The sequence below is a fragment of the Oryctolagus cuniculus genome, chromosome 9 (assembly GCF_964237555.1).
Source record: "Oryctolagus cuniculus chromosome 9, mOryCun1.1, whole genome shotgun sequence".
Lineage (NCBI taxonomy): Eukaryota > Metazoa > Chordata > Mammalia > Lagomorpha > Leporidae > Oryctolagus > Oryctolagus cuniculus.
In genome coordinates, this window is record NC_091440.1 from 20,750,536 (window position 1) to 20,773,946 (window position 23,411).

Genomic DNA, 23,411 nt, shown 5'->3' on the forward strand with positions numbered 1-23,411 from the left:
ACTTACAGATTCAGATATAATACAAATAAAATGGTGACTGTTAGATCACAACCAAAGGGAAATTGCAGTATAGAATGAGAAAGATCTATCACATGTAAATGCACAAAGTATTGGAGGTATCACAACGTTTTCAAGTGGTTAACCTCAAACACAAACGAGAGAATTCATCACACTAGGTCTAAAATGAAAATGTGAGTTTGGAAAACCTGCATATACAGTTGCATGGAAAAAAAATAATTCAGTTGTGGGGCAGATGTGATGCAGAGGGATATGCCCTGCTTGGGATGCCCACATCACATATGGGAGCTCTGGGTCAAGTGCCAGCAACTTTGCTTCTGATCCAGCTCCCTGCTAATGTGCTGGAGAAGCGCTGGATGACAGTTAACTTAAATGAGTTCCTGACACCCATGTCGGAGACCCGTGTCCAGTTCCTGGCGCCTTGCTTCAGCTTATCCGAGCCTCTGCTGTTGAGAGTATGTCAGGAGAGAAACAGCAGATGTCAAGATGTTTTCATTCTTCTCTCTCCTCTCTCCTATCTCTCTGTGTGTGTGTGTGTGTGCACACATGTCACTCTGCCTTTCAAATAAATTAATCTTTTTAAAAACTAAAATAAATTTGTAAAAATTTAGTTTGCTAACAGTGGAAATTTCAAGTTTTCAGGTTCTATAATAAATAGCTGGGCTAGAGAAGGAGAAATCTTTAAAACAGGATTTTAATGTAATATCCAATTGTGAACTAAGTATGACACGACAAAGGTAAGATAAAATGATGACTACTGGGCTAACATTTTGGCACAGCAGGCTAAGCTGCTGCCTGCAATGCTAGATCCCATATTGGAGTGCCAGTATGAGTCCTAAGAACTCCGCTTCCAATCCAGCTCCCTGCAAATATACCTGGGAAAGCATCAGAAGATGTGCTAAATGCTTGGGCCCCTGCCACCCACATGGGAGACCCAGGTAGAGTTCCTTGCTCCTTGCCAGCCCCAGCCCCAACCATTGCACCCATTTGGAGAATGAACCGTGAATGGAAGATCTCTTTTCTGCCTGGATTCTCTCCCTATCACTCTGCCTTTCAGATAAATAAAATAAGCCTTTAAAAATGATCACTACTGGAAAGGTAATGGATTAACCATACTAGAAACCTTGTTGGACAGAATTTGAAAGGGGAAAAAGATAAAGACTTATGTTTAAGTCATGAAGAGCATAGTGCATTTGCACAAGAAACACAGGAATAACAACTACTTGTTAAATTAACAAAATCAGAACAATCCTGAAATATGATTGTTTTCATAACACTTGGGAACAAGGTCAGCTTTTTTAAAAAAGGAAATACAACAGCATGGTGTTAGGCAAGGTAGAAAAGGGTAAGACTGAATATGAACAGACTTTTTAGATAGAAAATGGTGTCAAAGCAAAATGGAAAAAAAGATTAAAAAAATATAACCTGGAGGATCAAACCGTAGATTTCTAGGGTCTCCTTTTTTTATAATACTCTCTCTTTTGTAACTATTTATTTCTTTATTTATTTGAAAGTCAGATTTATAGAGAAAGATAGAGAAGGAGAGGGAGGGAAAGGGAGAGAGAGGGAGAGAATAAGAAAGTGAGAGGGATATCTTCTATCTGCTGATTTACTCCCTAGATGGCCCCAACAGCCAGAGGTGGGCCAGGCTCAAACCAGGAGCCAGGAGTTTCTGGAAATCTCACACATGGATAGCAGGGGCCCAGGTACTTGGACCATCTTCTGTTGCTTTTCCCAAGCCATTAGAAGGGAATTGGATTGGAAGTAGAACAACCAGGACAGGAATCACAGCCTATATGGGATGCTAACATTGCAGGCAGTGCCTTTATTCACTACCACAATGCTGGCCCCTGATCTTCTATTATTAATCTTATTTTTAAAATTCCATTACAATCAGTTCAGAAAAAGGGTGACCTTATCAAAAGAGCTGGAAAAGAAACAAACTTGATTATGAAAACAGAATGCTGGAACACTGACTGAATCAGAGTGAAGTAGAAATAATGTGGCATATTCATTTTATTATCATACTTAACAGCTTCAGGCTAGTTGAAGAGCTGCTGTTGCAGTCATAAATTCCTATAAAGAGTTACTGGATCATCTGTCTGTTAATCATAAGAAAAAAGGAAACCCTGGTAATTATGGAACTGTCACCTGAACTTCAATATCCAGAAAGACAGGTACAAATCATCATTAATTTGCAATCACAGAGAACTGAGAACAGTATTAAGACTGGCATGCCTTTCAGAGAACAGTTTTATTTCATGTTGAAGAGACAGAAGGGGTAGATATGGGATGTAGACTATGTGTGTCTTTCAGTAACACATTTGCATTTCCAATTAGAAATTCTTTGAACTATTGACTACAATGTTGCAGTAGAGAATACAGTGTGAATATAGTCTTTAAAATAATTTTAATTAAAATAGATTTTGTTTCAAAAATTAAACTGTTTATATTACAGGTAGTTTAGACATTTTCATTCATGCTCACAAAGGAATGTTACATCTTTTGATGAGTGCTTAGGTAATTTCAGCCAATTTTACAAGACAGTCATGATACTGAAATTGTACGGTTTTTCTATTCTGTGAGGCAGCATGTCTATGCACATATATGATCTTCTCAATCATTTCCTAAAAAATGTCTGCAGGAGAAGAAATCTTGCCAAAATAATCATTTTGCTCTCATAATGAACGATGGACTCAATGCTGGCCACCACTCACCCCATTGAAGTGTTTGGCATAGTTTCTCCAGAATAAACTTGATGAGTATTAAAACCCACCATAAAAAGGAAAATAATCCATCATCCACAAATGCAATTTACATTCACTTGGTATCCATTTTCTCAAAATTGAATGGCATTATTTACCTTAGCTAACCCCAGGTCTCTGAAATGAGTATGTGATAGGAGAATGGCTAGAAAATTTCATTACAGATCACTGCTACATCTCATTTTTTTTCCTCAAGGAAAAAGTGATTAATAATTTAATATTATAACAGTTACCAGGACTTGACTTTATAGAGAAATTTGCTTAGATAAATTCAGTAGTATAATATTGAAGTGCATTCATTAGCACTTTGATAAAATTACATCCTTGACTAAGAATTCATAGAAAGTAAATGTATAAACAGCATTATTTGAAAAAATAAATTTTCAGAATTGTAAACAAACAAAACAATAAAGTATAATTCTAGCATTATATTTGTTTTCATTAAAAATACATATGGATATTATACATTTAAAAGTAAAAGTCATGGCCAGTATTGTGGCATAATAGGTTAGCTGCCACCTGCCATGCCGGCATCCTATATGGGCACCAGTTCATGTACCAGATGTTCCTCTTCCAATCCTGCTCCCTGCTAATGGCCTGGGAAAAGCAGAAGATGGCCAAGTGTTTGGGCCCCCACACCCATGTGAGTGACCTGGATGAAGCTCTTGGCTCTTAGCTTTGGCTTGGCCCAGCACTGGCTTTTGTGGCCATCTGGGGATAAACCAACAGATGGACAATTTCTCTTTCTATCTCTCACATTCTCTCTGAAACTCCGTCGTTCAAATAAATAAATCTTAAAAAGAGAAAAAAAAGTAAAAGCCTCTGCCCAAGTACATTTTAGGCATTTTAACAATTTTCCTATAACTTTCCACAAATACTCTGTATAATCAACATTATACAAAGCATATACTCATATTTTATTTATTCAAATCTGCTGGTGAAATATGTACTATTCTACTTCTAGTTATTTTAACTTAATATTTATTTGAAATAATTCTACAGAAGTAGATATAAATATGCACAAGTTCTGAATGCTATATTATATCCTATGCAGAATATGCCATAATCAATCAATCATATTTAATAGATATTTGGATTTTAGTACTGAGGTACTGAGTATATAATTTTAAATCCCATTATAATTTACATCAAGAATTGACTGAGTCATAAATAAAATTACAATTTTAAGGTTTTTTTTTTTTAAGTCAAAGCACACATGAGAATTTTCTCAAGATCAAATAGAAGAGAAAGACAGCCCAATTAATTTACTCTAGAAAAATGGGAGATGGTATTGTGGGACAGCATGTGAACCTGTTGCCTGTGATACCAACATCCTACATCTGAGTGCCAATTCAAGTCTCGGCTGCTGTACTTCCAATTCAACTTACTGCTAATGTGCCTCAGAAAGCAGCAGCAAATGATCCCAGTACTTGGGTCCCTGCTACCCCATGTTGGAGTCCTGGATTATGTTCCTAACTCCTGGCTTCAGCCTGGCCAAGTTATGGCTGTTGCAGCCATTTGGGGAATAAATCAGCAGAGGGAGGGACTCTTTTATTCTTTTTTTTCTTTCTGTCTTTCAAATACAAAGTTGTTGCTGATGTTGTTGTTGTTGTTACTATTATTATTATTTTAGTTCAACAATTAAGGGGTAAAGTCTTGGTTGGCCAAATTAAGTAAAATAATGCCTGTGAAACCAGTAGTTCATTGTTTACATGTTTTTTTTAAAGATTTATTTTGCTTATTTGAAAGAGTTATACAAAGAGAGGAGATGCAGAGAGAGGAGAGGGAGAAAAGTATTCTACCTGATGGTTCACTCCCAAATTGGCTGCAATGGCCAGAGCTGCGCTTATCTGAAGCCAGGAGCCAGGAACTTCTTCTGGGTCTCCCACGCAAGTGCAGGGGCCCAAGGACTTGGGCCATCTTGTACTGCTTTCCCAGGCCATAGCAGAGAGCTGGATCAAAAGTGGAGCAGCCAGGTCTCGAATCGGTGCCCATATGGGATGGCAGTGCTTCAGGTCAGGGCGTTAACTCGCTGCACCACAGCACTGGCCCCTATTGTTCACATATTAATCAGGGCTGAACCACATTCATTTTGGAAGCAGGCAAGAGATTGTTTAGGATCAGCGCAGCACCGGTCATAGCGGCCATTGGAGGGTGAACCAACGGAAGGAACACCTTTCTCTCTGTCTCTCTCTAACTCTGTCAAATAAATAAATAAATAAAAAGTCATACTGCTAATTAAATTAGCTTGGTAGATCGCACACAGGTAGCTAGACAGATATGATTTATTAAAAAAATAGACATGGTGGTAGGAAGCCATAAATATGTGAGGCTTGTCTACTGACCCTTTGACCAGAGGGAGCAAGCAGGAATAGAATGGAGATTCATGAAACAGGGATGAAAGAAAAAATACCTTCAAGTCAGGGAAAATATCCATTAAGATGATGAGGCCACAAGAATTATGTGAGGAAAGACAAAGCTAGCAAAGCTTGTTTACAGGAGGCTGGGGTCTCTGCACTTGAAGTGATAACAGGAGGCCAGGGTGGCATGTGAAAGTGAAGGCATGAACTGGAAGCCAATGAAAACTAAATTGACTCACTTCACTTATCAGAAGTATGGCCACTTTCTATAGAAAATTCCTACTACAAAGTCTTTATTCATAAATCATGAGTAAAGTCTTTAAAAATACTACATAGAAGAAAATATGCTCTTTGAGTTGAAAACACTATTTCTCTAAAATGTTTTCCCAAATCATTTATATCCCTAATGGTATTTCCTATTACACAAACCCCAATCCAAATATTCAAGAAGGAAATGGAAAAAGTTAAAAGTAAAATTCTTATAGATGTAGGTTAAAATGTTATAAAGTAATAGAATGTAGAATACATATTATATGCAAAATACTTCATCAACTATCATGAGAATAATATTAGTCCTAACAGAAATAGAATCATACATAAAAAGTTGAATTCCAGTTTTAGCAACCTAAAGACAAAACTTTTAAGTCAAAATACCCTTGAATTATCATTTAAGAAACAGAAATCTTATTGATGTGAATATTTTAAGCACTCAAAATATAATGCATGCTATGAATGCTCTCAGTAAAAGCAAGAAATGTTTAGAAAATTCTTACTTTCCAACATCCAAGGAACATAAAGAAGAAAAATAAAAAACTAGCCACATTAGCAAAATATTTTGTTAAACTTGTCTTAGTATTCAACTTAAATATTTTCTGTAAATTCTAATATTCCCTGATATATTCAGATATTAAGTATGAAATAATATTTACCCTATAAGTATACACAATTTTACATACCAGTTAAAATTAAAAATTAACTAAATTAATTAATAAAATAGGAGGTAATTCTTTATATTGGGCAGGGTAAGACTTCAATCATGACCCTCTCAATTCTCTGACCTCAAATTATCTAATCTGCCTTGTTCTTACTAGTAAGAGAAAGATGACATTATTCAGGCATCAAATAGAATAATTCCTGTAAAGTTCTTAGCATTGTGCTCAGCATTAGATATTACTATTACAATAAAATATTGGTAATATCTCAAAATTTCAAAACATTACAGAGACTTTTATCTTCTTTTTTTTTTTTTTTTTTTTTTTTTTGGACAGGCAGAGAGGACAGTGAAGTGAGAGAGAGACAGAAAGAAAGGTCTTCCTTTGCCATTGGTTCACCCTCCAATGGCCGCCACGGCCGGCGCACTGCGGCCAGCACACCACACTGATCCGATGGCAGGAGCCAGGTGCTTCTCTTGGTCCCCCATGGGGTGTAGGGCCCAAGCACTTGGGCCATCCTCCACTGCACTCCCTGGCCACAGCAGAGAGCTGGCCTGGAAGAGGGGCAACCGGGACAGAATCCGGTGCCCTGACCGGGACTAGAACCCCGTGTGCCGGCGCCGCAAGGCGGAGGATTAGCCTAGTGAACCGCAGCGCCGGCCAACTTTTATATTCTTTAATCTTCAGAAATAACATTGCTGTAGTAAAAAAAATTAAAATGCCAGAATTAGGACATAAGATTGGCCTAGCAGTTACTGTGCTCAGATTTCATATCACGAGTGCCTGGGTTAAAGTCCTGGCTCCACTTTTAATTCCAGGTCCCTACTTATGGGTACCCTGAGAAGCACCAGGTGATATACTAAGCAGTTGGGTTCCTCCTACCTGTTTGGAATCCTCAGATTAAGTTCTTGGCTCCTGACTTCAGCCTGGCCTGGCACAAGTTATTGAAGGCATTTGGGAAGTGAACCAGCAGATAGAAATTCTCTCTCTCTCTCTCTTTCTGTTTGTGTATATATGTGTGTCTGTCTCTCTCTCTGACTTTGTCTCTCTCAAATAAATACATAAAAAAATTAAATTGAAAACACCAAAATCTCTGGAAATTTGGACAGGACCTGTTACCACTGATACCTCTGGGAACAGAAACTGGCAGATGGGACATAGTGTGAGAGGCAGAATTTTCACAGGCTTTTTAACCAACATGCAGATTTTAAAATTCATACCATGTAACTGTATCACAATCTTTCTTAAAGTAACCACATTTTAGAAATCAAGTACAATAAAATTCAGGAAGCAATGGCAAAGATACTGTCAAAGAAATTCTAGACAGGGAGAGGAAAAGGTAAAAGTAAAATGTCACTCCTAATGTTGAGAAAAATTAACAATACACAGTAAATAATGTCTCAAACAGACATACAGAAAAGTAACTCCTCACACTGTTGCATACACATACAGCTTGCCTGCCTGCCTGCCTCTCTCTCTCTCTCTCACCTCCCTCCTTCCTTGCCTCTATCTCTCTCTCCTTCCCTCCCACCCTCCCTCCTTCCTTACTGACACTCCAGTAATACATACCCATATCTCAATGAATCTTTGCATGGGGATTCACATTTCACTGCATTTCCTCACTTAATAATATTCATGAATTTAAAAAAATCTGATAAAGCTGAAAGATTTATTTGGATAAGATCAAGGACATAATTTAAAAAGTTGGATTGTATGTCAGTCATAGATATAAAGGACAAAACTTTGAAAACATCCCAGCATGCTATTATCGTTTTTAAATATCAAAAAAAGATCAGATTACTTTAACAAATATAGAATAAGGAATTAGTCTATACACTAACCTGTGAGGCAAAGATAAAACTAAAGTAATGCATTCAAGATTCAGGAAAAGACAGCAATGATGAAAGCAGCCAACCAATTTTGACAGCGCACTATGGATACAATACCTTCTCACCATATCCTCTCCGTTCCAGCAGGGCACCCCCTCAGCAGCAGCTAATTCATTAATACAAAGCTGATCAGCCAGGACTCCATAGAAGGACCTGTACAGTCTCAGGCTGTTGATAAATTCTCTGAAGGAAAGAAAAAAAATCATTAAAACTAAAAATCCATAATAAATGTTAAAATAAAGGCATACGTTCTTATGCCTATAGAACTTTTAAAATACTCTCTACTAACTTTCACACATTTGAAAGAAATTTCTCATAATCCAGAAAAAAAATTATGCTTAAAAAATAAAAATGCTAGTAAGTGAATCTATTCTTTGAACAAAAGATTTCACTGGGTATGAATCTTGGTCTAAGAGATTGTGACTAGTACAGATGGGCGCACACACACACACAACACATACATAGGGATAACACTTTACTTAAACTACTGAGAAGTCCTCACTAACTGCTCGTATCTAAATAATGATACTAATTATTTTCTTTTGCATCTAAAAAATGTCAGATTTACAGCATTCTAATTGATTTCTTACTAATTAAAACTTTAGTAGACTCGAGATATTTTCCTATCTGGTTCTTCTCTTTGGTATCAAAGAACATAAATTAATGTGACTTCACTAAATATGACCCCAAAACCCAGATATGTAAGATATTTCAAAGCATGAAAATAAAGTTACTGTAGGAATTCCTTAAAATATTAACAAAGACATTTTCCCTCCCACAGTACTTCCCTGCCTCCTATCAATGATAAGAAGAAAATAAAACATAGCAAACAGAAATTGAAAGAATTTTTCACTACTCATCTAGTCCTGCAAACAATGCTTAAAAATGTGTTACACACAGAAACACAGAAACATGGTCATTGATAAAAAAGAAGGTAAAGAAAGAAAATCTCTCAGTAAAAGATCACAGGAATTCAAAGCATATATTAGAAATATCTCTGGGAAAATGGCAGGGTAAAGTCACTACTTATCAATAGTCACATTGAATATTAATGGCCTCAACTCTCCAGTTAAAAGACATAGACTGGCTGAATGGATTAAAAAACAAAACAATCTATACGCTGCTTACAAGAAACACATCATTCCAACAAAGATGTATGCAGACTGAAAGTGAAAGGCTGGAAAAAGATATTCCATGTCAACAGAAATGAAAAAAAGAGCTGGCAAAGCCATCTTAATATCAGATAAAATAAACTTTAACACAAAAACTGTTAAGAGAGACAAAGAGGGGCACTATATAATGATTAAGGGATCAATTCAACAGGAAGATATAACTATTATAAATGAATATGCACCTAATTACAGAGCACTGGTTATTTAAAAGATACGCTAAAAAAACTTAAAGGGAGGCCGATGCTGTGGCTCACTTGGCTAATCCTTCACCTGTGGTGCCAACACCCTGGGTTCTAATCCTGGTTGGGGAGCTCCGATTCTGTCCTGGTTTCCCCTCTTCCAGTCCAGCTCACTGCTGTGGCCTGGGAGGACAGCAGAGGATGGCCCAAGTGCTTGGGCCCTGCACCCACATTGGAGACCAGGAGGAAGCACCTGTCTCCTGGCTTCAGATAGGCACAGTGCACCAGCCATGGCAACTTTTGGGGGATGAACCAACGGAAGGAAGAACTTCCTGTCTGTCTCTCTCTCTCTGTCTAACCACGCCTGTCAAAAACAAACAAACAAACAAACAAAAAAAACCTTAAAGGGAGTCTTAGTCTTAGACTCCAATACAATAGTATTGGTGACTTCAATACACTACTTTCAGCAATAGACAGATCAACCAGACAGAAGATCAACAAGGAAACAGAAGATTTAATGGACACTACAGACCAAATGGATCTAACAGATATCTACAGAACTTTTCATCCTACACTTAAAGAACAGACATTCTTCTCAGCATTACATGGACCCTACTCTAGGACTGACCATATACTATGCCACAAAGCAAGTCTCAGCAAATTTTAAAAAATCGAAATCATATCATGCATCTTCTCAGACCACCATTGAATGAAGCTGGAAATTAGCAACTCAGGAATCCCTAGAGCATATGCAAACACATGGAGACTGAACAAATGCTCCTGAATGAACATTGGGTCATAGAAGAAATCAAAACAGAAATCAAAAATTTTCTGAAAGTAAATTAGGATAACAACACAACATATCAAAATCTATGGGATACAACAAAAGCAGTGTTTAGAGGAAAGCTTATAGCAGTAGGTGCCTACATCAAGAAATTGGAAAGGCACAAAACAAATGAGCTATCAATGCATTTCAAGAATCTAGAAAAACTGAAGCAAACCAGACCCAAAACTAGTAGGAGAAGAGAAATAATTAAAAGTAGGGAAGAAATCAACAAAATTGAATCCAAAAAAAAAAAAAACATTAAAAAAGATTACAAAACGAAGAGCTGGTTTTTTCAAAAAAATAAACAAAATTGATACAACATTGGCTCAACTAACTCAAAATGGAAATGACCCAAATCGATAAAATCAGAGAAGAAATAGGAAATGTAACAACAGATACCACAGAAATAAAAATAATCATCAGAAATTATTACAAGGACTTGTATGCCAGCAAACAGGAAAATCTATCAGAAATGGATAGATTCCTGGACACATGCAATCTACCTAAATTGAACCATGAAGACACAGAAAACTTAGATCTATAACTGAGACAGAAATTGAAACAGTAACAAAGACCCTCCCAACAAAGAAAGTTCAGGACCAGATGAATTCACTGCTGAATTCTACCAGACATTTAAAGAAGAACTAATGCCAATTCTTCTCAAAATATTCAGAACAATCGAAAAAGAGGGAATCCTTCCAAATTCTTTCTATGAAGCCAACATAACCTTAATTCCTTAACCTGAAAAAAATACAGCAGAGAAAGAGTATTACAGAACAATTTCCCTGATGAACATAGGTGCAAAAATCCTCAATAAAATTCTGGCCAATAGAATGCAACAACACATCAGAAAGATCATCCACCCAGACCAAGTGGGATTTATCCCTGGTATGCAGGGATGGTTCAGTGTTCACAAATCAATCAATGTGATACACCACATTAACAAACTGCAGAATAAAAATCATATGATTATCTCAATAGATGCAAAGAAAGCATTCAATAAAATACAATACCCTTTCATGATGAAAACTCTAAGCAAACTGCGTATAGAAGGAACATTCCTTAATACAATCAAAGCAATTTATGAAAAACACACGGCCAGCATCCTATTGAATGGGGAAAAGTTGGAAGCATTTCCACTGAGATCTGGTACCAGACAGGGATGCCCACTCTCACCACTGCTATTCAATATAGTTCTGGAAGTTTTAGACAGAGCCATTAGGCAAGAAATAGAAATTGAAGGGATACAAATTGAGAAGGAAGAAGTCAAACTATCCCTCTTTGCAGATGATAGGATTCTTTATTTAGGGAATCCAAAGAAATCTACTAAGAGACTACTGGAACTCATAGAAGAGTTTGTCAAAGTAGCAGGATATAAAATCAATGCACAAAAATCAACAGCCTTTGTATACACAGGCAATGCCATGGCTGAGGAAGAACTGCTAAATCAATCCCATCCACAAAAGCTATAAAACAATCAAATACCTTGGAATAAACTAAACCAAGGATGTCAAAGATCTCTATGAGTTGAATTACTAAATTTTACAGAAGAAAATAGAAGAGGATACCAAAAAATGGAAAAAGCTTCCACGCTCATGGATTGGAAGAATCAATATCATCAAAATGTCCATTCTCCCAAAAGCCATTTATAGATTCAATTTGATACCAATCAAAATACCAAAGGCATTATTCTCAGATCTGGAAAAAATGATGCTGAAATTCATAGGGAGACACAGGAGACCTTGAATAGCTAAAGCAATTTTGTACAACAAAAACAAAGCCGGAGGCATCACAAAACCAGATATCAGGACATACTATAGGGCAGTTGTAATCAAAACAGCATGGTACTGGTACAGAAACAGATGGATAGACCAATGGAACAGAATTGAAACACCAGAAATCAATCCAAACATCTACAGCCAACTCATATTTGATCAAGGGTCCAAAACCAATCCCTGGAGTAAGGACAGTCTATTCAACAAATGGTGCTGGGAAAATTGGATTTCCACATGTACAAGCATGAAGCAAGACCCCTACAATACACCTTACACAAAAATCCACTCAACATGGATGAGAGATCTAAATCTATGACCTGACACCATCAAATTATTAGAGAACATTGGAGTAACCCTGCAAGATATAGGCACAGGCAAAGACTTCTTGGAAAAGACCCCAGGGGCACAGGCAGTCAAAGCCAAAATTAACAATTGGGATTACATCAAATTGAGAAGTTTCTGAACTGCAAAAGAAACAGTCAGGAGAGTGAAGAGGCAACTGACAGAATGGGAAAAAATATTTGCAAACTATGCAACAGATAAAGGGTTAATAACCAGAATCTACAAAGAGATCAAGAAACTCCCCAACAACAAAACAAACAACCCACTAAAAGATGGGCCTAGGACCTCAACAGACATTTTTCAAAAGAGGAAATCCAAATGGCCAACAGACACATGAAAAAATGTTCAGGATCACCAGCCATTAGGGAAATGCAAATGAAAACCACAATGAGGTTTCACCTCACCCCGGTTATAATGGCTACATACAGAAATCAACCTACAACAGATACTGACAAGAATGTGGGAGAAAAGGCTTACTAATGCACTGTTGGTGGGAATGCAAACTGGTAAAGCCACTATGGAAGTCAGTCTGGAGTTTCCTCAGAAACCTGAATATAGCCTACCATATGACTCAGCCACCCCACTCCTTGGAATTTACCCAAAGGAAATTAAATTGGCAAATAAAAGAGCTGCCTGCACCTCAATGTTTATTGCAGCTCAATTCACAATAGCTAAGACATGGAATCAAACTAAATGCCTATCAATAGAGGACTGGATAAAGAAATTTTGGGATATGTACTCTATAGAATACTATATAGCAGTAAAAAACAATGAAATCCGGTCATTTGCAACAAAGTGGAGTAATCTGGAAAACATCATGCTGAGTGAAATAAGCCAGTTCCAAAGGGACAAATATATGTTCTTCCTGATCAGTGACAACTGAGCACCTATTGACGTAAAATGGACACTATGAGAAACAATGACTTGATCAGCCTTGTCCTGACTGTCAAGGAACAACTTACTATTTCATTCTTTTAAGTATTTTTTTGCTCTACTTAATACCATTGTTTGAACTCTTTAATTAACACACAATTATTCTTAGGTGTTTAATTTTATCTGAAAAGTGATCCCTGTTAAATATAAGAGTGGGAATAAGAGAGGGAGGAGATATACAGTTTGGCACATGCTCACTTTGACTTACCCCTATGGTAGAGCTAAACGTGCCAGGGGATTTCAATCAATCCCATCAAGGTGGCATGTACTAATGCCATCTTACTATTCAAAGTGGTCAGTTTCAGTTCATATTTTATCATAATTATAGGATTAAGTGTCAAAGGGATCACATAAATAATACTAGTGTCTGCTAATACTAATTGATAGAATTAAAAAGGAGATTATGATCAACATGCGAAGCAGGATACACAACAGACTCATAGAAGGGCAGTTGTCCTAAAGAGCACTCTGGCCTCAGAATCAGCCATTAAGGCATTCAGATCTGGCTAAAAACCCATGAGAGTTTCACAGGCATGGAAAGCCAAGACACTATGGCAAAACAAAACAAAACAAAACAAAAAAAAAAAAAAAACACTAAATGAAAGATCTCTGAGTGAGTTCCCACAGGAAAGAATGGGCCATCAAAGGAGGTACCTTTCTCTGAAGGGAGGAGAGAACTTCCACTTTGACTATGGCCTCGTCTAAATAAGATTGGAGTTTGTGAACTCAAGAGGCTTCCATAGCCTTGGAAGCTCATGACAAGAGCCTCAGGTGATTACTGAGGCCATAAATAAGAGTGTCAAATGTTAAATCAACGGGAGTCACCGTGCACGTACTCCCCATGTAGGACCTCTGTCCTTATTGTGTTGTACTATGTGAATTAACAGTATAACTACTACTCAAACAGTACTCTATACTTTGTGTGTTTGTGTGGGTGCAGTCTGCTGAAATCTTTACTTAGTATATACTAAGTTGATCTTCTGTATATAAAGATAATTGAAAATGAATCTTGATGAAGAATGGGATGGGAGAGGGAGTGGGAGATGGGAGAGTTGTGGCTGGGAGGGAGGTTATGTGGGGAAAAGCCACTATAATCCAAAAGTTGTATTTTGGAAATTTATATTTATTAAATAAAAGTTGAAAAAAAATAAGCATATAAAAAACTGCATTTTTTGTTTCTTTTTATTTTAACTTTGGAAAGGCAAGATTTTTTAGTTGTAAAACCAAGGATTTATAATACTAAGAACTTGAGTTTTAGCATTTCAAAACACCAAGTCCTAAAGACTTTGATTCTGAATTTTTTTTATATAAACACATATTTTGAAAAAGAAATGAAAAACAAAAGCGTGATTCAGAAGAGATGCTCTGTAGACCAGAAAAGAGGGGGGAAAAAGAAATTACGCTGAGTGAAGTAGGCCAAACCTAAAAAGACAAATATCATATTTTCCTGTAATTTGTGGTAGCTAATATATAGAGTACAAAATTGACATTTTTTGAGATCTGATTATTGTTTATAGCCCTTTTTTATATTCCTGCAGAATAGTGGTCTATTTTCCACTTATTGAATTCTTTATTTAGTTGAAGATTAAGCCTGTGATTATAAACTAAATTGATAGCATGCTATTGTAAAAATTAAAAGAAAAAGAAAGAAAGGAGGAATGAAGTAAGAAAGGTGGGAAGTATCATTATGTGCTTAAAATTGTATCTGAAATACATTAAATCTGTTTCATTTATATAAATAAGAAAGGGCAAAAAAATTCTTTAAGTGAGCAATTGAAATGTAGCCATGGCAAAATTACATACCCCAGTGAAATTAAAAACATAATCTCTTTTGAAATGAGATTTTAAAAAAAGAAACAGCAGTCATTCTATATTATAGCTAGAGTAACCAAATTTTAAAAAATTAAATGAGTTCCTGGTACTGTGGCACAGTAAATTAAGCCACTGCCTGTGATGCTGGCATCCCATATAAGAGTACAGGTTAGAATCCTGGCTGCTCTGCTTTTGATCCATCTTCCTGATCATGTAACTGGGAAGGTAGCATGTCACCCATTTGGGAGTCCTGGATGGAAATTTTGGCTCCTGACTTCTCCCTCACATAGCCCCAGGCATTGTACCTATTTGGAGAATGAAACAAACAAAAAATCTCTGTCTGTGTCTGTGTCTCCTTCTCTCTCTCTGTTGCTCTGCCTTTCTAATAAATAAAATGAACCTTTAAAAATTAAATCTAATTTTTACAGCATTGTGCTTCAATTGAATTAAATTTATAATTTTCTATTATTGTTTTTTACAGAATTTGTGGGAATTGCTAGAGTTGATCTATAGCAAGGATACATATGCCTGTAAAACATTTGAAATCATAGAGCAAATAAAGTTACCACAGCAAGCATTCTGTATCTAACCACTGTTTAATAAATCTTGACCAGATCAGGGATAACAAAAGGGCTGCAAGAAGCATGAATATGACTCAGTTCTAACACATGATCAATAAAAACGCTTTATTTTCTTGCAATTATATTACATACATACTACTTTAAATCGATTTGTTCTACTAAAAAAATAAGTCTTTCTATGATGGCTATATCCTTGCTGACAAAAAAAAGCACAGAAAATTATCAGTTCTTATGTTGCAGCTACTAAAACAGAATTGAAGAAGCAGATTTGTTCATTCCTTGAAAGATGAGATTTAATGAAGGAAAGAATGTATGGTCCCTGTCCTGAATTTTATTCACTATAAATGATCATCAGTTTAGAATCACAGTCCTCTGGAAGCAAAGAGGTCAGGTGCAAATGGGTGGAATGTTGAGATATCCAAATTTATCTCATCAAACTGAAGAGATATTTTATGAACCTCAAACTGCCTACTCCAGTTTTTGAGAGGAGTGCCCTAGTTTCATTTCTCCCTTCACAACCAATAGATCCTCATAGAAAAAGGTTTACATCTTTTCTTTCCCAGTGCTATACTTCCAGTGCCTTGGTTCAAGCCCTTATCATCCTCTGTTCCTACACCACTAGGATTCTATTTGCAGACACAGGAGTGAGATATCTCCAAATAGACAGCCTCAAGAGAAAGCTGCTCAGAGGAAAGCTTTATTGACTTGTAACAAGTAAAGGAGACAATGAGAAGGCATAGTTAACCACAGAAACTGTCTTCCTGAGAGCAAGTTTGTCAGGGCTTTTGTCCAAGGGTTAGGGGAGTGTCCAGGATTTAGAAAGTCAGGAGTAGATGGGCCCTTCCTGCCCAAGCAACATCTGTCTGCATCCATTGTTAACTTACAAAACCATAAAGCCAACTGATTGTATTGGAACTGTTTTTGTCATTAGTGGTCTGGTCCCTCTGTGAGTACCAACTTGCAAGATAAGCTTTCTGGGAACATCTTCAGAAAAATAAGCTCAAGCTAGTAAAGTATTTCAGAGTCTGCCAGGCCTCGTTGAGTTTCTATCCCTACACTAACGTTTTTCTTTGAGAACCGGATGCCTTGAATGACAGTTGCCCCCACTTCCCCACCCCAACCATGTTAAGGGCCCACAATCAACAAACTAGACCCACTATGGAGGCTTGAGCAAACTTCAGAATACTTCAAACTTCATTTTAGTCCAATTTTCATGCTAACACTCCCAGTGCCATGACAGTTGACAATCACCATGGCAACCAGTGAAAGATGCTAAAAAAGAAAAGAATGTGGCTCCCAGATTCTGAGAATGATTCTGTCTTCCAGAAAATCTGTTGCCCTCTATCTGTGACTCTGCAGCCCCTAGCAGGTTGACAGTGATTTCAGAGCACTGGCACCTTCTTCTCATGTTCACTGGCCATTTAATAAATACCTTTGGGCTTCTTACTCAATTTCTTTTCATTATTAGCTCTGTGACATCTATCAAGGAAAGAACCAAATTCCCCTTAAAAGGTAACTGAAGCTGACTGGTAACACTGTTGCCTAAATCCTGCACTCCTGATTTAACTGCATGCCTGTGATTTCTTCCCTCAACACTCTTCCCCTATTCTCCATGAAAGCTGCCTTCTAAAATGCCAATCTGTATTCCACAGATCATGTCCTTGTCTTACATAAAATCTACGATGGCTATTCTCTACAGCCTGAAGTCCAAATTTCTTGGGAAGGCACATACGAGATACCTTTTCACCTCAATTTCAGCCACAACCCAAAGCATACTTTAGGGTCCCACAAAAGTAAGGCACTTGTTGTTCCCCAAACATACCTCTCTATATCTGCATGCATTTGCTCTAAAAGGACTGTATTCTTCTAAGATTTTTAATCACCTTAAGTGCTATCAGTTATTTCTCAAAATTCTAAACATGATTGAATACCATACCCTCTGTTGATAGTAGGTGCACAAGGTAGTTCCCACCTTCTAAGAAAGTACATTTTAGTGAAAATCCACAATGAAAGGAGTGTTAATCAGTGCCACATTTGAGGACAGAAGAGGAATCATGAAATATTTATAAAACAAATTAGCATTTCAGTGTTTCATGCATAACAAAAAGGAAACCAAACAAAGGAAAACCCAAGATGAGCAAAAGTAAGAGAAAAGACTGCAGTTAGGCTAGTGGGGAGGTGGGGAGTGCACTTAGGCGAATTAATTATGATTAAAAAAAAAAAAAAAAGAGGGCAGGCATCTGGCCTAGTTGTTAAAACATTGTTTAAGATGCCTGTATCCCATATTGGAGTACCTGACTTGGCTTCCTGGCTGCAGCTCCTGCTTCCAGCTTCCTGTTAACACAGAACCTGGGAGGCAATAGTGATGACTCAAGTAACTGCTTTCTTGTTGCCTACACAGGAGGCCTGGATTGAGTTCTAGGCTACTGGCTCTAGCCCCACCCATTCACTTGGCAGTTGCAAGTATTTGGGGAATGAAACAGTGGATGGGAGCATTCTTCCTCTCTCTCTCTCTCTCTCCCCCCTCCTCCTTCTCAAGTAAAAAGAATGTCAGAAAATAATCAGGTTTATTGAAGAGCATCATAAAATATTTCAATTTTTTAAGAAGGTATCGGTAGCCATTGAAATTTCTCCAGGGGCCGGCGCTGTGGTGTAGCTGGTAAAGCCGCCACCTGCAGTGCCCGCATCCCATGTGGGTGCCAGTTGGAGTCCTGGCTGCTCCACTTCCTATGCAACTCTCTGCTATGGCCTAGGAAAGCAGTAGAAAATGGCCCAAGCCCTTAGGCCCCTGCACCGCTGTGAAAGACCTGGAAGAAGCTCCTGGCTCCTGGCCTTGGATCGGTGTAGTTCCAGCTGTTGCAGCCAATAGGAGAGTGACCCAGTGGATGGGAGACCTCTCTCTCTCTCTCTGCCTCTCCTTCTCTCTCTGTGTAACTCTGCCTTTCAAGTAAAATAAATAAATCTTTAAAAAAAAAAAAAAGAAAGAAAGTTTTCCAGCAAGGAAGAGATGTTATCACAACAGCAGTAAAGCAATAAGCAAACAGAAAAACAGTGAGCTCACCTATGGGGCTATGACCAAAATTCAGAGGGACACAAACTGAGAATCCGAAAGAAGCATACAAAGTAAGATCTGAAAAACATTCAGAATATAGAACTGACAGGGAAAGTAGAAGTGTTAAGATAATTTTTCATTTATTCCCCCTGAAGTAATGGAGAATGGTTGCTCCATTCATTGAGATAAAATATAAAGATTAAGTTACCTCTTCTCAGCAACCCCGTGTCCACATGATTGCCTTTGCCTGTTCAATATGTTCATCCTCCCATGGGAATTTTCCCTTTCTAGCCTACCTTGTAAGATACATATTTATTAGCTTCATTTCTCTTATCTGCCTCTCAAGAGTTAAAAAAAAAAAGAGTCAGACAGGGATATTTTAGTTACTTTGTTTTGTTTACTGCTATAGATTCTAGAAAGTGGTGGTGGCACAGCAGACCCAATAAATAGCTACCAAGTTAATCAGTGAGTGAAAGCTAAGAAATGAATGATTCTACTCTTAACATGTGCCACTGGAGCTTTCTTTTAAAATCAAGTAGAACACGACTCTTCAAACTTAGTATGTGTAAACATCAACTGGGGATTTTGCCAAAATGCAGATTCAGATTTAGCAGTCCTGGGGTGGGTGAGAGACCAGATTCTATATTGCAAAAAAAAGCACTGAGATGAGGATTATACTGTTGGCACAAGAACCATAAGCATCATGGTTGTTTGCTGTTAAATACATTACCCTAGATCTTAGTGGACTAGATAGGTCCTCTGGGACCCATAATTCACATAAAGGGTAACTGAAGTCCTGGGAATGGATGAAATCACCCAAAAAATGCATCCAACAAAGCCAAAGTGACTTGAAAGCAGAAAGAGCAAAGAAACAAAAACTTCAAAATTAAAGTGGTAAGAAAACTAAAGAATGAGGGATCCTGAATTTAGATGTTCCACAGTGCAAAAGGCCATTATAAGAGGTTAACTAAATCAGAAAAAGTGTCCTTTAGATGGGATGACTGTAATTGTTATGAATTCAACTGTGCCCCCCTCCCCCTCTCAAAAAACACATATTGAAATTCTAGCTGGCGCCACGACTCACTAGGCTAATCCTCCGCCTAGCGGCGCCGGCACACCGGGTTCTAGTCCCAGTCGGGGTGCCGGATTCTGTCCCTGTTGCCCCTCTTCCAGGCCAGCTCTCTGCTGTGGCCTGGGAGTGCAGTGGAGGATGGCCCACGTGCTTAGGCCCTGCACCCCATGGGAGACCAGGAGAAGCATCTGGCTCCTGGCTTCGGATCAGCATGGTGCGCCGTCCGCGGCGGCCATTGGAGGGTGAACCAATGGCAAAGGAAGACCTTTCTCTCTGTCTCTCTCTCACACTGTCCACTCTGCCTGTCAAAAAAAAAAATTAAAAATAAAAATAAAATAAAAGAAAAGAAAAAAAGAAATTCTAACCCCTATTGTCACTATCCTTGGAGATAGGACCTTTAGAGAGGTAATTAAGGTTAAATGAGGACATATGGGTGGGTGCTTATCCAATACACTGGTGTACTTTTACAAAGGGAGATACCAGGGATGTTTTCACACAGAGAGCCAGCCACTTAAGAGCACAGGAAGAAGGCAGCAGCCTGTAAGCCAGGGAGAGAATCCTCCGTAGACACCAATCTGCTCACACTTTGATGCTGAACGTCAGCCTCCAAAGAGGTTGAGAAAATTCCTTTCTGTTGCTCAAGCCATCCTGGCAGTGGTACTCTGTTGTGGCAATCCTAGCAAACTAATACAATAAATGAAGCAGTGGAAGTAGAGCAGTAGACTTATGATCTGCACTGTGATGAACTCTAAAAGAGGGTGAGAAAGGAGTGGAGAAGGACAAAAAGGAAAACTAATGGAATTTTAATTGTCTTAATGCTTGTTTGATAATGGATGAGATTTGGAAACATTTGCATGTAGAGGGGAGGAGAAAACAAGGGCAAGCCCTCATGAGTGTGTTCCCAGATATCGCTGTCCTTGCTTTGGTGTGTGTGGAACATAGGCACGGATGGTGCATGTGCCTTCTAGGTTTCAGCTTTAAGAATCAAAGTGGCTTTGCTGATGCCTTGATTCCCTCTACGGTAATGACTGGCAGGTTTCAGATAGAGGCTGTCTTAGGGCCTCGGCAATTTGAGCCATAAGCCCAGTGCATCTGAAATGTGCAGACTGTGAACAGAAACACAAGTTTATTATTCTAAACCAATGATATGTTGTCATGGTTTGCTATCACAGCCTTACTCTCTCTTGAGCAATAAAACAATGGGAAAAGAAAATAAATAATTGATGGATCACAAATTTTAAAGAGACAGGATCATTGAAAATGGACAGCATTGTTAGGTATGGAGAAAATTCTCTGAGACTAAAATAGGGGAAGAAAGTCTGTGTGAATATTAAGGTAAGTTCTGGCTTAGAATGACAAAGATTTCGGGAGAAATCCTACTTTGGAACATTATATTCCATGATTGACAGTTTTTAGGTCACAGGACTTAAGAGTTGTGTTAAAATGTGGTTGATTTGAGGGACCAGATGATCCATGCTAGATACATAAAAAATACACATCAAGAGCATTTGATTGCAGATACAGAAAAATGAATTTGTGAGGAATGAGGATGTTAATTGCTACTAGCAACAGTAAGGTCAGAAAGAGATATCTACTGCTGCAGAGCCAATTAATGTTTGTCCTGTTACAAAAATTATACCAACATTTCAGCTCAGGGCTTAAGCTATTATACACGTGGCTTCTTTTCCAGTTTCACAAGAAAAGTCAAAATAATAACATTATATTCTTAAGATTATTCTAAACTTAAGATGTTGGGAGAGTGAAATGTACATATAATTATTTTACTACAATCACCAGAATCTTTCCAGTTAGAACTAGGAGAACAATAAATGTAGCTCATTATCCTTCAGGGATTGTGTTCTATACGTTGGTTGGTCATCTTGGCCTTCAGACATCTCTAGAATAGAGAAATCAAATGTAATTAAGAGTAACAGTATGAAAATATGTAAAAGAAGATAGCAAATTTTCCTGCCTGAATATTTATTCCAGGCCTATTCTATGTCGAATTATATAAACATTGGTAATTTCTTGTTTGGGCTTGCAACAGTCTTACAAATGGTCCCCATGCCTCCAGATTTGCACACCCACTTTGCCTTCACTGCAGTCCCCCATTCTGTAAACAAAAGTTGCATTAGAATTCAGCCATAAAGCTACAGTACCTCAAATGATTCCATTTTCCTTAAGCAAAGCTAACTGCTGACTTTGCAACTAATCAGACTTATGCTTAACTTAACAGATAAATATTGCTTGCGTGAGAATTTCAAAAACTGCCCTTGAGAAAGCCAGCTGAAGTTGCAAAGTTATCTTGCCTGCCCCAGTCAGCATGACCATGGGACAGGATTTATTACCGCAGGTTCAAGTTAACCACTATGACTCCAACTAACCCCTTAATGCCTGGCCAGAGGCCATCAAACAGCTGGCCCTATCATTTTCCCCCTGTGTTCTAAAAGCTCTCCTGTTAACCTGAGAATGTGAGATGGGCCTGCTGACGATTATGTCCTCCTTCTCAAAATATTGCTGGCATCTTTTAGGAAACCTGATGTCCTTGCATCAGCTCTTGTCTCTCAAGTATTGGCCTTCAAGTGATGAGTAGCATTACCTTGTTTTCAGTAATAATGCCACTTCCTTGCTTGAACAATTTAGACAACAATGTCTGACATTAGAACATACCTTCTCCATCCTGGACCCCTTAACCTCATCCCATGACAGTCTCTCTCCTCTTTCCTCCAGTACCCCAGTCAAAAACCACACACTTATACACATACTGTATGAAATAGCTTTAATTACTGAACACATGTCCAGGCTAAGGACATAGGTTTCCTCCACCCAGAACTATCTCCTCCTAATACGATACTATAATTCTTCTAACATTCTTCAACATTCCGTTTAAACCTCACCTCCTGTGTAAATCCTTCCTGACCAACCTGCGCAGACTTTATCCTGGGCTGATTCATCCTTGTTTCCCATCCAGCTTTTGTCCATGTCTGTGTCACAGCTCTTGCTATCTGTTACAGTATAATTCCTCTATTTGCAAGTCTTCCTCCTCTCATTCTCAAAAGTCAAGAGCAATGTTTTTTTCTTATCACCAGAGTCTGGCACCCAATCAGTGTAAAAGTGTAGGACTTAGCCAAAAAGAGGACACTGGAACATGGGCAGAGGTTCTGAAACAGTTTATTCCTCTCTTGAGCTTGCTTTTCCCAGGAAGAAAACTTATCTTGAAACCGTGTACTCAAAGGGAGCCAGACCACCACAAAAAAGGAAATTTGCCAGAAACCCATCTGGGTCAAATTTTTTAACACAAACTCTAGGAAGATGTATATTGCAAGCAGGAAGAGACCTCCCACTCCCCCTTTCCAAATCCTGGATACTACTCCAACCCTTGCTATAAAAGGCCTGGAAAATTGCATCTCAGGGAGACAGTTTCTTTAGGGAACTATGCATTCCCAGTGTGTCCTTTACTTGTCACAAACAAATAGGATTTCCTCTAAGCAACTCCAGCTTAATGCTGTTTATTTGACAACACCACAGGCAAACAGACCCCTTGTGTCCACTAACATGGTACTCAAAAAACTCTTGTTGAATTAGCCCCAGATGCAGCATTACCTTTTATCAGTTCTAGAGTTGAAAGCACCTGCAAGAAATATATTTTTAAAATATGTAATGATAATTATAGTTCTTAAAGAACACAAGTAGCTTGGGAAAC

At 38.1% G+C, this 23,411-nt stretch overlaps 1 protein-coding gene across 17 annotated transcripts in view; it reads right to left on the reverse strand.

The window, feature by feature from the left end:
- Window positions 1–23,411, reverse strand: part of GPC5 (glypican 5) — a 1,599,230-nt gene that overhangs the window by 1,149,131 nt on the left and 426,688 nt on the right. For all 17 annotated transcript variants that reach the window (XR_007921151.2, XR_007921150.2, XR_007921155.2 and 14 more), the window contains exon 5: window positions 8,022–8,147. Coding sequence is in view for 13 of the 17 variants with exons in the window: in XM_017343550.3 (XP_017199039.2) it covers window positions 8,022–8,147 (126 nt within the window). In the remaining 4 variants the exon portion in view is untranslated. The remainder of the gene's footprint in view (window positions 1–8,021; window positions 8,148–23,411) is intronic.